This window comes from Natator depressus, chromosome 2 (assembly GCF_965152275.1).
Source record: "Natator depressus isolate rNatDep1 chromosome 2, rNatDep2.hap1, whole genome shotgun sequence".
Classification (NCBI taxonomy): domain Eukaryota; kingdom Metazoa; phylum Chordata; order Testudines; family Cheloniidae; genus Natator; species Natator depressus.
This window is the reverse complement of record NC_134235.1, coordinates 40,181,095-40,196,863: the sequence shown is the minus strand read 5'-3', so window position 1 is coordinate 40,196,863 and position 15,769 is coordinate 40,181,095. Positions and strand designations below refer to the sequence as shown.

General features: G+C 43.7%; 1 protein-coding gene across 1 annotated transcript in view; it reads left to right on the top strand.

Moving 5' to 3' along the window:
* LAPTM4B (lysosomal protein transmembrane 4 beta) overlaps nt 1-15,769 on the top strand; it is a 116,530-nt gene that overhangs the window by 35,257 nt on the left and 65,504 nt on the right. Inside the window, exons 3-4 of the mRNA XM_074944059.1 lie at nt 12,419-12,492; nt 13,503-13,625. Coding sequence (XP_074800160.1) covers nt 12,419-12,492; nt 13,503-13,625 — 197 coding nt within the window. The remainder of the gene's footprint in view (nt 1-12,418; nt 12,493-13,502; nt 13,626-15,769) is intronic.

Below are 15,769 nucleotides of genomic sequence, written 5' to 3'. Positions count from 1 at the left end.
AGATGCCAAACATCCGGAAAGCTTCTTTCCAAAAGCAGTAGATAAATTGTGCACCGCAGTCAGAAACTATTTACTCTGGAAGGCCATAGTGGTGGACAACTTCGTCCACCCAGTGCCAGGGAATTTCTTGAGATGAGGGTAGTTGTGAACCCATTGGACTTAGGTAGTCCTTCTACAAAATCTAAGGTGATGACTGTCCAAGGGCCTGATGGAGTCTAAAGGGAATGCAGGAGTCCAAGGGATTTATTGCGTGACTCCTTGGAGCGGGCACATACTTTGCAAGAGGCCATGTAGGCCTGAACTGTAGCCTGCACATGAGGCCACCAGAAGAGATGAGGGACTGAGTTTTAAAGGAGCCAAAATGTCCTGCCACGGGGGAAGAGGGAGAGGTCATGACATACTTGTAGGGTTTTAGTTCTTGGAAGCCCGGGGAGGACAATATGCCTTTTATGTAAGTTACCCCATCTTAGACATCGGGGTTCCCTACTTATGGCTTCCTGTTTGACTACAGGGATCTTGTGTTCTGAGGCTGATTGTATAATGAACAGATCTTGGCAGGGAGCCACACTCAGAAAGTTATGAGGCTTGAGGATACAAACGTTTTAGTCCTTAGGTTTAGAGTCCTTTAGGCCAATGTAATATTCACCCTTCCTGGACAAAGCATTAGCTTTGCTATTTTTGGTTCCTGGATGACAGGAGATTGTGAAACCAAAGAGCAAAAAGAATAAGGCCCATTGAAGTTGTTGCTGGTTAAGGGCCTTGGCCTTACACAGATACTCAAGGTTCTTATCGGTATATACCTGGACAGGATACTGGGACGCTTCTAGGCAGTGGCAGCAAGGTGGTCTTAATTTGTTCTTCAGGTGTGTTTTTCCTGGAAGAGAAGGCACACAAATGTAGCAGTTGTTGAGCACCATGCTTTGGGGATAGCACTCTGATTTCCCAGCTGGAAGTCTCCACTTCAGTGATAAAGATGTGTGAGGTGTTGGGGTGGACCAATGTGGGAATGGTGGAAAATGTCAGTTTTAATTGCTTGAAGGCCTGATATGCCTAGGGAGAGCAGAGGAACTTGGTGGTTTTGCAGAGCATGGCAGCAAAAGGGGCAGTCTGCTCCGAGAACTTTGGGATGAACCACCGATAGAAGTTTGCAAACCTCAGAAGACTTAGTTTGCAAACGTTCCATGACGCCACCTACTCAAGGACTGCCTTTACCTTGCACAGGTCCATTTCGATACCGGCAGGAGATAAAATTCCTCGGGTTCATCCTATGGAGAACTGATCAAAGGCACATTTTTCTAGCTTAGCATAGAGGCCTTGTTGGCATAGCTGCTTCAGGATGGAACGGATGTGCATATTTTGTTCGGCACCGTATGAATAAGTACATCATCCAGTTGTGCTACCATGTATTGGCCCAGAATGTCCTAGAATACCTCATTAATAAATTGCTGGAATGTTGTGGGTACATTCATCAAACCAAATGGCATCATGAGATATTTGAAGTGACCATAATATGTTTGAAAGGTTGTCTTCCATTGTCTCCAGCTCTAACATGTACTAAGTTGTATGCCCTCTGGAGGTCTAGTTTTGTGGATACTCAGATGGTGCTCATGTGATCCATTGGCTCAGAGATTAGTGATAATGGGTCTCTGTTTCTGTTAGTGCCCTGATGTAGGGTCTGATAGTCCACATGTAGTCAGAGGCTTCCATCCTTTTATAACAAGGAAGACTGGCGCCTCCACAGGCAAAGAGAATTTATGAATAGTCCTGGGTTAGGTTCTCCTGAAAGTAGGTGCGCAGCTTGGCTGGTTTGGGCTCTGACATGGCATATATCCACTCAAACGGAGTGTTGACCCCTGGTTATAGCTCGATTGGGCAATCATAGTCCCTGTGCAGGGGCAAGGTGTTTGTGTTCCTTTTTTCGAAGACATTCGTAGTCACTGTATTTGGATGGAAGTCAAGGACCAGAATTAGCCAGCAGCTCTGCTGGGCCAGCTACCCCGTGTGACCTTTGGGGGCAAGAAGTGCTGGGGGCAGAATTCTGAGAGAGATTCAATTTTTAGTTTGCACCAGCTGATAAGGGGGTTGTGGCAGGACAACCACAGGATACCCAGGATCAGAGGGAAGTGCAGGGAATGGCTGGCACTGAACTGTAGGGTCATTTGATGCCCTTGGATAGTAACTTTGAGAGGAACAGTTCCTGTGGCCACTGGTGTGGAGGATAAAAGCGGCTCGTCGATGGTCTCTACCAGGTCTGGAATGGCCTTGGGCCACAGAGGAATCTGTAGTGTCCAGGCTGCTTCTGCATTGTTAAAGGTGTCTACTGCATGAGAGTTGCTAAAGGTCTGCTGCAGAGGGGGTGGTTGGAGAGGCTCCAGGATTCATAACTTGACTGGTACTTGCAGGTGCAGTACCAGTCAACGGGAGCCAGCATGTGCTTCCATGGGGACCTCAGTTTGGGTTTCAGGGGGATACTCTGTTGGGATGCCCAGGCTAGCCCCCGTTCACCAGCCCTGGACTGTTTCCTGGGTTCCTTGTGGGGCAACTGAAGATAGCATGGCCCAGCTCCCCATAGTAGTAACACGTATTAAGGCTTTGCCAGCATGCTCTCTCTCCAGGGGCGAAATGCTGGTGGGTCAGGTCTGTCTACAGCTGGTGAAGCAGTTGTGACACCCCTCTCATTTCTTCCTGTCATTCATGTAGGTGATCGTCAATATGGATAACAAGATCTGTGAAGATGTCCAGACGCGCTAGGGTCTCAAGTTCATCCTTAACCTTGTCCTGCAGGCTCCATCGAAACGGACATAATTGGGCCCCCTCATTCCATTCCATGTCCAATCTGAGCTGTTGGAAGTGAGCTGTGTAGAAGGTGTCTGTGCCCTACCCCTGTGGAGTTTCAGTGGGGGGGCGTGGTTGGGGTCATTGAAGACTGTGGATATTGCCCCCTAGAAGGCATGGCATCCTAGTTAGATAGAACTGGACTGTTGGCCTCCAACAGGAGAGAGGCCCAGTTCAACATCTCCCCTGTCAGCAGGCTGACTACGAAGCCTAACTTGGTATGGCCAGGAGCGTACATTTGTGGTTGAAGCAAAAACAAGGGCCAGCATGGTTTCATGAAGCCTCGAAATTTGGAGTGGCTCCCATCAGAACACTTTGGCAGATGGATAGCAGGTCCCAGCTCAGGTGACAGCACAGCCAGACAGGCTCACAGCGTTTTCCATGTGACGTTGATGGTCTTGCCCCCACAATGCCTGATCCTCAGTGGCCAGCTGCATGTTCTGCACCAGCAATGCTCAGTTATCTACCTGCACATGCAGGGTATGGCAAATACCACTGGGTCCGACCTCTGGTGGGCTGACTTAGAAGTTGATAGTGGTATGAGCAAGCTGTAGGGACTGGGTGTGGGTGGTCATGCCTAATGGTTAGTGAGGCACCTGGGACCAGAGCTGGGGTCAGAGTCAGGTGCCAAGCCAAAGATCAGAGCTGGAGACAGAGTTAGATGCCACGCCAGGGGTTGGGGAAGGGCACAGAAACAGGGACCTGGAGCGTGGCAGGAACCAGGAATACAAGGGTCTGGGATAAGGAGGACAGGAACCAGGCACAGGCAGAAAGGCAGGACTCAGAGTCTGGCAAGTACGCAGGGTCTGTAGTAACAACCAGCCAAGGATTCCTCTAGTTTCTCAGACAACTTCTTGTGACGCTTTCTGGTTTAAGTAGAGCTTCCCAGCTAATTGGTGGGACTGGGCATTTCACTCTATCAGGAACTTTATAGGTGGGGCCCTTTGCGTGCTAGAGCATTGGTCTGAGTACTGCTGGGCTACCCACAGGCGCAGGTTTGAGCCCATGATCCCTCAGAGATCCAGATCCATTTCTTTTACCAAAACCTTCTGTCCTCTTATGGGGTGTAACAGGGCTCACTCACCTCTTGCAAGCATCCCCTTGGCCAAGTGCATGTACCTGCGCACACCCCCCTTGTCGTGTGTCTTCAGTGACTCAGCCCTCCAGCTGAGTCTCACGCTGTGTGATGAAAGCAAAACCCCATCCAGGGTACAAGTTCAACAAGGGTGTCTCTCAGTGCCCTCTGTAACATCTCCCACAAGTTGTCCCTGCTCCGGGATAGAGCAGTGCCCCATGGCTCCCTCCCTGGTGACAGTCTTCGCCCTCTTAGGGCCTTTCTGGCTGCAGCTCTCCCATTGGACCGCTGTAGTTCAGTTCCCCCTCTGCAATGCCTCAATGTCCAGGCCACTTCCCCCAGTGGCTAAAGGGCATTGGGGGGAATCTGGGACCTCCCACTACTCCGGATCCCAGCCCAGGGACCCTGTAGATAGCAGCTGTCCACTGTGTCCCTTTATCTAAGTTGCACTGCTCCTCTGATTCCCTAGGCCACTTCCCTGTGATACTGCGCCATCTTCACCTTTACCTCAGGGCCTTGTCCTGATCGAGTCCCCGCAACCAGCTCAGAGATCCTTCTTGCTCTCCCTGGTTTCTGGCAGCAGTACCTTGTTGGAGGTCCTGCGGCTCCCTCAGCCAGCCACACACCATCCATGATCCTTCAGCTCTAGAAAGGAACTGGAACGTACTCTGGCCCTGTAGTTCTTTTTATACTGACCTTCTGGGCCCTGGTTGGCTGTGTCCCACACATCTACTCTAGGCAGCTTAGAGGACCCTCTCCACTGCCCTTTTCTGGGGCGGGGTGTGGCAGGGCCACCAGGCCTCTAGCAGGGGGCCTCAGAGGATCTGATATATTCTGTCACATGGGGGAAAACACTTTTTACCCTCCATTAATATTTGTGAGTTTTTAAAAATTAATTTTTAAATAGTTGATAGGAAATCTTCTTATCTTAAGTGATAGTTTTAAAACTAAGATCTATGTTTCCATATTTCTGTAGCTACTTTCCTGCTGATTCATAAAACAATATTCTGGGTCTAAGTGATTGACTGACTGTTACACTAAACACTTCACTGGAATATGGAGGAAGCTGTTTTCATACACTAAGCAGATGGGACAATGTGTATATATTGTAACACAAGTGCTTATAGTAAAAGGCCTAGGCCCTTGCATTGCTCTGGTTGAATTCCACAGGAATTTTCCCATTGACTTCAGTGTCTCTGAATGTGAAAATTAGAGAGCTTGCATCAGAGCCTCTATTGTGTCACTTCAAATGACATATCAAAATTATGTTTATTTTCACACATTCTTTAAGGTTCATACGCCAAAAATTTAAATATATGGGGCTTATTACTTTTTTAATGTGTTTTGATTGGAAAAAATCTTATCTATCAATCTTTTTATATGATTGGGTGTAAGATAGTAAGGGCTATAACAGATTCAAATGGAACCTAGCTGAAATTGACATACTAAAACTGACTGTTCTGTCCTAATTCTTAGAGATTAACCTTGCCATGATTGCTATCAGTGTGGGTTTTATATAGCTGACATTAGTGGTCTGCCAGTGCTGGAGGCTTTAAAATAGTAATTCTGTTTTATAATACTGTAGCTGTCAGACCAACTACATTTGGGATTTCTATCTTGATTTGAAAATCCTGTTTTCTCTGTGGCCTTCAGAGATGAAGTCTAAAAGAGTAAAGGATGGCTTGTAGTCTGAGTAACCTCACATCCATTTGAGAATAACTGAAAGTGAAATGGTTCCTAATTACGAATGGACCTTGAGAATTCTCCTTTCATTCTGATCATTTGCTTACTTGATTTTCGTGCTTTATGAAGTACAGGCGGCTAATTTAATTAATTTGCTATTCAAATTACTTTCAATCTCTGTTCAGAGAGAGGGTTTTTTAAATTTATGACTAGGATTGTTTAAACCTTGGTATTTTCTGTTTGAGATAAAGTACGCAGGCAAATGTTTACATTAATATTCTCATCACACCTTGCCCTTTTTTACTGGTCTTGTTCAAAAGAAATGTTTTATATATTTTTTGCATGTTTCGTATGCAAAACATGTACAATACGTAATATGTTTGAAAACTACAAAATTCATCAATTGTCATGTTTTTTAGGGCCTTATGTTCTGTTGGGTTTCAACCAACCTGTTTTTTGAGTAAAATTTTGCATTCCAAAATCATTGCCTACTTGGGTGGGGTGTTCTTGTTTTTTTTGTTTTTTGTTTTGTTTTTTTTTTTGCTGGCAATGAATTCTAGGTAGAAGTATAATAGACTTCTAATTATTAGTATTTGAGACCACATTATATTGCAGGCACAAGTTGTGGGTGCAAAATTGTTGTTCCACGCCTCCAAAAACAGAAACCAAGTCACTGAAAATCAGGCCTTAAAGTTTCAGGTAGATACAAACCTGTCCACGATTAGTCATGATGGATGAAATCCTGGCTCTGTTGAAGTCAGGGAGAGTTTTGTCATTGAAGTCAATGAGGCTAGGATTGTATCTTTTTGTATTTGTAGGTGGGAGTAAGTGTGGCTTATGGAGCACTTTCAGACTTGCATTAACAGTAGTTGAGAAAATTCCCATTGCACTGAGGACACAGTTTCTTCAAACGTTCTAACTTTATAAACATCAGTATGACATAGGTGCTCCCAATGAATATAGGAAACATTTATAAACTGCGGGATTGTGAAGGACTATTGTGTTCTGGAGGGTCTGAAGTGAATGGGGGGGAAGGTGGGGGTTTACATGGCTAATTGAGGGTGATGTTTCTCCTTTCCATTTTGGAGACAGGAAAGGGACATGATGGCAAAGGAACTGCCAAGGCAGGCATTTTGGGAAGGTACCAGAGCACGTAACTTGGCAATCTGTATCTCTCTCACACATTCCTGAGCTAAAGGTGCCTGAGGGAAAACTTGAAACCTCCTATTTGCCCTTGACATTGGCACTGCTGGGTTCAGTAGACTGAGCCCTCGAGAGAAGCACCCCTATTTTTAGGGACCCTGTGAACAGATAAGAATTTGCAAACTAGATCAGCAAGTGCTGGAGACATGAGAGCTGCCCTGTGTACTTGTTTGGGTTTTTAAAGTCTGATATGCTGCATACAGGGAATGGAAATAGCTGTAAATAAACCTGAAATTCCAGAGGGTTTTGTTGGCTTAACTTGAGACTCCTTCTCAGTTTGTCTATTTCCATAGATCCTGACCCTGACATGTTAATAGTGCAACAGCTGTGTTGCTTCTCCTGTCTGGTTGCTAGTATTGTCTAACTGTTGTTTTTATTTATAACTGTTGTTTGTTTATGTATTTGTTACTTATACAGTGCCATATATGTACATGATACTTTACGAAGTCAGTGAAGATGGAGGGTGAAATCCAGGCTCAATAGAAGTAAATGGGAATTTTGCCATTGACTTCAGTGGGGCCATGACTTCACCCATGTCTCTGCCCCAAAATGCTTACATGTCTAAGTTAAGATGAGAACAGCAGAAAACTGTTTAAATGGCTTCAAAATAGTAATATTAGCTGAAGTAAATAACCAGACTTGGTTTAAAGAAAAAAACCAACATCCCTATCCTTCATGTTCTCTCACTATTTTTTCTTCCTTCTTTCAGTGGTGCTCTGTGCATAACCTTGGGCAACTTCCAAGCAGTGGGTCTGTCATGACAGAGAGCAGCAGTGCAGGAGATGCACACAGTTCACCCTGAGAGCTTGGAAGAAAGGGATACTGCTTTTGATGTCTGGAGTCACCCTTAGCTGTGAGCCAGGGATGAGGTCTAGGACTCCAACAGGTGAAGAGACAGTAGATTAAAGTTCTCAGTGGCTGTGTTGGATCCAAGCTCAAGGACTTGAGATTTTCCATGTTAGCTGCCATCATCTATTTACTTCTCCTTCTTCCCTACACCTGTAGCACTATCTGCCACTCTCGGGCCTTTTCACCCATCTTCAGGGTAAGCAATCCTGTGAGTGAGAGAGGTAGTAAGACCAGGAGAGCAAGTGGGATGATTACTGCATTCAGGACCCTGAAGGAAGCTCCAGTCTTAGGGGGAGCGCCTGCCTTTGCTTCCTGCAGGTGCTGTCCTCCAATTTTCTTTCTAATTTCCACTCCTGGTCTCATTCCCAGGACTGATCAAGTTGCAGACTCTCTGGATGAATTAGGCTGAATATGTGCCAGCAGTCCTCAATAACATCAGCTGTGTCTTCTCCCTAAAGCAGGAAGTAAAGACAATTGGAAAAATATGATCTAACTTCAAAAATTAAGGAGATTTAGTTTAAAATGCACTGATTGGGTCTCTTACTGCTTGTATAAAAAAGTGCTTCAAAAATCTACTTTAGGCAATAATAAATATGATACAGAAACAGTATCAGTACATCTCAGCTGATAATCACTAACACAATAGAATGCATTGCATGATTAGTTACTATGAAAGAGCACTCAAGGGTACCTGTTAGTATGCTAAATATCTAGTTTCAGTTCTAATTAATTTAAGCTGACAACTCAAAAGAGCTGATGGGCATTTGAATAAAAAAGAGCCTGCATGAGCCAACTAGGGCTTGACGTAGCTAGAGAGAGAGCGCAAGCACATCAGATCACAGCAGAAGTGTCACATTTTATAGCAGTTTCTGAGATTCTGGCATTGAAATGACACTGATGTCACTAGTAGAACAAGTCCTATCACAGTGCTATGTCAGTCATAAATTAAAACTAAAAACAATTTCTGCTCAAAACAATGAATGAGTGATTGGTCTTCGTGATGGGGTCTACAGGCCCCACAATGAACCAGGGCTGGGAGTAGATCAATACTGGGCAAGGATGACTCCACCCCTCAACAGGTGCAGGACATGCTCCCAGCGGAGGGACAGTTTAAAAGGACCCTGGTTGGCCCAGGAAGGGGAAGGTGCTGTTTGCTGCACTAGGAAGCAAAGCTGATGCTGAGAGCTGTGTCAGAAGTGGCAGCAGCTTTGTGAAGGTTGCTCTAGGATTTGGATTCTCCATTCTTTGGGAGCTAAAAGAGATTGAACAGGAGGCTGAGACACCAAGGAGTATCCTCCTAAGCCAGCGACCGTCCTGCCCGAAACTGAGGAGCTCCAGACTGGTAGGAAGTGACCCAGGGGAAAACATAATTTGGAGTAGCTCAATAACTAGGCCAGATGTTTTGATAAACCCTTAGGGCCTTGAGTCAGGACCCAACAGAATGTGTAGGATTGGGTCCACCTCTGGGGGAGCAATCTGAGCATGTGCTGGGGGGGGGGAGGGGGTTAAGGCTGCAGCCGGGGCACCCACTGGGATGACTAGGCTGGCAGAAACTGTACGACCACACCCTGACCTCTGGTCATTGGACCTTCCTGCAACAGTCTTGAAAATGGATAAAGTGAATGGGCAGGGGATGGGTAAGAGCTTGTCCTGGGAGATGGACACTGCTGGACCCAGATTGAAGAATTTCAATAACAAAAGTCTGCGACTGATCTAATTCTTCTTTGATCAGCACAGGTGAGGAGCACTAATGCCACCAAGTCTAAACCAATCCCTTTCCTTAGTTAGTGTACTCATACCAAGTTTGCTCAAAGTCATTTTTAGTTTTAAAGTGATGTATTCACTGACATGGTACCGAGCAGTTTGTGTAAATGAGCAAAGGTAACGGCAAAAGGAGGAATGCAGGGTTGTGGTTCCTACTTAACATAGCTGTGTTTTGCTGGGTGCTTTTTTCTTCTTGAGTTAATCAAGATCTCTAGGTGTTGGGTTCTCTGCATATCCTATTCCCTCTCCTTTCTTTCCAATATTTGCTAGTGCCTCAGAAAAGTGGATGCGATGTCCACACATTCCCCATCTTACGTTTAAACTTTCTGTATTACAGGTGGGCAAGTGAAAAAGTGAATCAAAATGTCTCGGTTTAGGGAAGCAAAAGACAGATATCTTCTTGCAACTCCCATCAAAACCTTAAAATATGTCAAGTTTCTAACAATTCTACTTGTGCCGCCTTTTCCGTTGCGCGCGCAAGCACAAACGCAGGTTTTTTTGGGGGTAGTTTCTTCCCAAACTTCTGCTATTCGTAAGAGGTGTATCAGATACATCTACATCTTAGTTTGTATGGTGATTTTGTTATGAATGAGGGTTTTTAAGTTGTTGTTTCTGCTATAAGATGCCTCTGGCTCTTTTGCTTGGTTTTATAAAGTGCTTTTTCTTTAAGTTGCCAGCGACCTTTTGAGTTTTGGTGTATTCATTATGACAAAAACAAGGAAGATGATAGCTGTGTATTCATTTTGATTTCTTTTCAAGACCAATGTTAGCCTGGCTATCCTTTCTTTGAGTTGCAAAACAGAATCTGAATTCCATGGGTAAAATCCTGGCCCGAGGGGAATCAGTTTTTGAGTTTGATTGCATTTGTCACGAGCTGATTGCTCTTAGACTAGCTAGTGCCTCAACATAGGCAAAATATACTTCACTAATCAAGTGTTCCCCCAACTCTTGAAAGCTGAGCCTACACTTCAGGAAAATGAAATCGATCACATCCTCTCTGTAACATCACTATACGTTAAAGGCCTATGTATCTTAATGTGTACATTGTCCATCATGGGATGGGCTATGCACATTTCACATTTGGAAGGCTCTTTTAGCAACCATAATATCTACAGCGGAGGTGCCAAACTCATTTCATGTGGCAGGTCTGCCACTTGGCTTTGGACACATTCAGCAAAAATAATTGAAATAGAAATTAAAAACCATGTTAAGTACTTACATTCACCCTTTTATTTATTGATATTTCCTTTTCTCCAGCTTGCCAAGCTGGGATATCTGCTCTCCAGCATTTTTCAGTGCCATTTTCCCTCGTCTGGACAAATACCTTTTTTCTGTCAGACTTATGCCTCTCCAATGCCTCTTAAACAGACCAAGTGGTTCTTAATCTGCATGTGAGGCTTGGCATGATTGCTGTGCCAGAGTCTGGACTAAGGGGTGTGATCTGTAGAACAATCTGTAGTGTGCTGTGCTCTAAGTCCTCTGTGTGGACCCTGCTGGCACACACAAAATGTTCCTTAGGGCACATTGACATAGTCCTGTCTGAAAGAGGTCTGCATCAGTGTATGCTAGGAGGGTCTACACAGGGGAGTTAGAGCGCACTGGTGCTCTCCAAAGCACACTCCTGTAGCATGTGACGTCATGCTGTCTGGAGTGGCTTACAGACAGGAATGCCAACCTCAGGGTGTACTGTCAAGAAACAGGGCAGAGACCCCGAACTGGTTTGTATGTTCTTTAGTTAAATTTCACCAACCCAGTAACAAGTGTGACTTCCTAAAGCACTATAACAGTCTTACCACGGAGTCACAGACAGTCCACTTGAGCCTCTTGCTTGCCACCCAGGAAAGCTGGACTTAGTGATAGATGGTTGCTATATACCAAAGATCACAAGATACTCGGGTTGCTTCCAGGCCCAAGAAACCAGTCACTTACCCCAGGTCAATTAGTACCTTACATCTCTCACCAAAGACAATGCTTGTAGCCAGTCCTGTAATAAATGAGTGAAAGATTTATTAACTAGGTCATAAATTATTATTTATTACAATTTATTAGTTATTACAAGGTTAAAGCAGGCAAGCATATGTACACAAATGACTTAGTCTATGGTTTTAAAAGGAGACAGTGATAGTAATCTGTCAGCTCTGAATGTCTGTTAGGGATAACCCAGGTTGACCCTGGAGATCTCTGCTTCTGTTTTGTAGCTTCAGCCCTGAGAGAGTCCAAACAGCCAAAGAGATGAAAAATTTTCTTGTCAGCTATTTTTATTTCCTTCTTCCAGAATTCAGGCTGATGGGACAAGCTCTTTTGCACGTAGTCTCTTCATGGGCTCTAGGGTGTAATTAACAAAGTTCTTCGTGATGTCCCACAGTGGTCCCTTTAGTGTTTTGATAGCCTTCTTCATGGGCAGGAGACGATCCCTCCTGACTGGGTGCACAGTTTCAGAGCAAACTTTTTTTTTACAGTTATAAAGCAAAAACATAAATATTACCTTTTATAGCAAGTGATAAAGATATAAGTGAGATTAATGCATGCAGCAATTTACATGCATTTCATAAAGTCTAACACTAAACACTTTGTTATAAGTCCAGTACCTATCTTAACCCTACCAACACACAGGTGAAACAGACTGGTTTCCAGCAATGAATTTGTTAGTGCTTGGCCAAGGCCTAAAGCCTTGAAAAGAGCTGGCGCTTGGTCTGCCACATCATGAAGTGGACTCTGGATTGTGCAGAAAAAGTCCAAAGATTCATGGGAAGTCCTTGGGCTGGATCCTGCCAGAAGACTATACATTTGACACCCCTAGCTAAAGACGTGCCTTAAAAAAAAAAAAAAAAAAAAAAAAAAAAAGTCTGAGACAATGGAATGGTGTGTCAGCACCACCTACCTTCCCACCTAGTCTTTTGTCCACAGGGGCATGCGGTACACTGTGGGAAATGCTGCATTAGACAGTTGGCAAAATAGCAACACAGAGCTGCATATTTACCTGCAATCACTTTAATTTATCTATTTCAGATATGTGCATTGCCACTGCAATTTCTCTCCTTATGATTCTGATCTGTGCGATGGCTACATATGGAGCATATAAGGTAATCGATACGATTAAACAAAAAGTTGATCTTCATCCACCGAAATCATTCTGCCTATGAAACTCCTAACAAGCAGAAATTTAAAACCCTGTCTCCTAACATTTTTTTGTTGTTTGTTGTAAGATTTATATAACAATTTCATTTATCCTATGAGATTATAGGAAACCCTTACGTTTGTTGAGATCTGATTGTGTCAAGTGATGCCATGCTGATTGGGGGAATGCAAGACGAAGGCTGTCTCTACACCACGAAACTCACAGTGGCTCAGCTGTACCGCTGCAGCTGTGCCACTGTAAGGTCTCCCCATGTAGCTGCCCTATGCCAGCAGGAGAGCTCTCCTGCCGGCATAATTAAACCACCCCTAACGAGTGGTGGTAGCTATGTTGGCAGGAGAGCATCTCTCACCGACATAGCGCTGTTCACACCGGTGCTTTTGTCAGTGAAACTTTTGTTGGTCAGGGGTGTGGTTTTTTTCACACTTCGACCGACAAAAGTGCTAACGTAGACATAGCCTAAGTTTGTCTGACTGTATTCATTGTCTGCAGTTTCAAATGTGAGATCTTTTGGTACAATCTGGGCAAACTTTAAATGGAAATGGCCAAATCTTGGTTTTTATAAAAGTGAATGGACTTTTTTCCCATTTACTTCCCTGTGACTGGGATTTGTCTCAAAGAATGTATTTATATTAATCCCACTCAAAAATTTGGTATTTTAGGAAGCCAAGTCAGTACTGTGTGATTTTATTTTTTTTAATTATTTTTTTTTTTTAAACCTGTTCCCGTATAAGTTCTCAGTAGACTCATACACTTTAATTTATCTCAGTTTTGCTGCCCAGCATCTTTGGCTGCATATCATAATTTTTAGCAGATTTAACAAGTAATCTTCCCCCTGGGAAACACAGTTAAAGAGTATTTCATTGCATTGTTAGTTCCACTGTGGATTTTTGAAACATAAGGAAATAATAGTTTTATGCTTTAACCTGCAACTGTTCTTTTTTTATATTTTTATAGCAACATGCAGCCTGGATCATCCCTTTCTTCTGTTACCAGATCTTTGACTTCGCCCTCAACACGCTGGTTGCCATCAGTGTGCTTGTTTATCCAAACACAATTCAAGACTATCTACGACAGCTGGTAAATCACTTGAAGTGAACAGTCATTTTCATGATCTAGAGAAAACTTTGGAAACACATTTCATCCTGCATTCTAATCCAAGACTTTTCCACTGACTTCCAGGACAGCCTTTGGCAAGTCATGCCCCCTCTCAGCTTTACTTTGCCAATCTGTAAAATGGTGTACTCATTTACGGAGCCGCTGCTAGGCATAAGCAGACTAAACAATTGCTTAGGGCCCCAAGCAGCTCAAGGAAACCCCTTGTTTGCTTTTTATTGTGTGTTTGGGGGTGGGTCAAAATGGGCTAGCACTGGGCTAGGGCCTCAATGGGCTATCACTGTCTCTGCTCATTTAATTACCTCACAGGAATGTTGGAAGGACTAATTAGTTAAAATATTTGTATACTGTCTTGAAGTTTTACAGGGCTATATAAGTGTGAACGTGATTAAAAGGCAGGGTCGCCTGCAATAGCAGGTGACTGGATTTGATGATGGAAGCCACAAGCCAAATAGGGAGATCTCTCTAGGTCTCTTACAGAGGTAAGTGGATGAGAGGAATGAGTGGTGTCTGGTTCGTTGTTAGGCTGATGCACAATTACCATTCCTCACCCAGAAGTTTCTGGAGGGTGTGGTAGTTTTGGGCATGCTCAGTAGGTTCCCTATAGCTGGACTCCTAGACACCATGGTAGCTGCTTTATAAAAGGATATGTGACCTGCGTGGGTTGGGAGAAGAAAAGCAGATTTTCTCTAACTTTGAATCATTTTGCAGCTGTTGGTTAACTTTCTAATGCAAAGAAGCACTGGCAGTGTTATAGAATATTTTCCCTCCCAATTTCCTCTAACTTCTTTCATTTTAATTGTATACCTTGAATGTTTGATTTTATCCAAATTGTCTTAGTTAAATTGTTTTCACTGATATAGTTCACCAACTCTTTTTTTATATATATAAATATTTAACTGTGATGATGGGGAAAGGGTCATCTATATTTTGCTAGACTCAGTTTTGTATTTTTCTTGTAACAGGGCTTTTCATATATATACTTACTACTGATTGGTGGGTTAATTAGTTAGCTGACTAGCTAATTGAATAGTTCCACAGTCCAGCAGATGAGGAGAAAAAGTCTGCATGGATGCCAGTTGGAGATTTCTGCAAACAAGAGGAGAGATATTGTTGCAGTGCTTTTGACACAGCAGACTGTACAGAGTTGGTGAATAAAGACTAATTTGGGGGGAACTCAATCTAATATATCAGAGGGATAAATACCGGAGAGGGAGAGGAATTATTTAAGCTCAGTACCAATGTGGACACAACAACAAATGGATATAAACTGGCCACCAGGAAGTTTAGACTTGAAATTAGATAAAGTTTCTAACCATCAGAGGAGTGAAGTTTTGGAATAGCCTTCCAAGGGAAGCAGTGGGGGCAAAAGATCTATCTGGCTTTAAGATTAAACTCGATAAGTTTATGGAGGAGATGGTATGATGAGATAACATGGTTTTGGTAATTAAATATTCATGGTAAATAGGCCCAATGGCCTGTGATGGGATATTAGATGGGATGGGATCTGAGTTACCCAGGAAAGAATTTTCTGTAGTATCTGGCTGGTGAATCTTGCCCATATGCTCAGGGTTTAGCTGATTGCCATATTTGGGGTCGGGAAGGAATTTTCCTCCAGGGCAGATTGGAAGAGGCCCTGGAGGTTTTTCGCCTTCCTCTGTAGCATGGGGCACGGGTCACTTGCTGGAGGATTCTCTGCTCCTTGAAGTCTTTAAACCACGATTTGAGGACTTCAATAGCTCAGACATAGGTGAGAGGTTTTTCGCAGGAGTGATGGGTGAGATTCTGTGGCTAGCATTGTGCAGGAGGTCAGACTAGATGATCATAATGGTCCCTTCTGACCTAAATATCTATGAATAAGTTTTTGGAACTCTGAGTTACTTCTCACTGTGTTTGTGTGGGTTAACCTCTTTAGATTTACTAAAAAAAAGGAGGACTTGTGGCACCTTAGAGACTAACAAATTTATTTGAGCATAAGCTTTCGTGAGCTACAGCTCACTTCATCGGAAGCATTCAGTGGAAAAACATCCGATGAAGTGAGCTGTAGCTCACAAAAGCTTATGCTCAAACAAAATTTGTTAGTCTCTAAGGTGCCACAAGTACTCCTT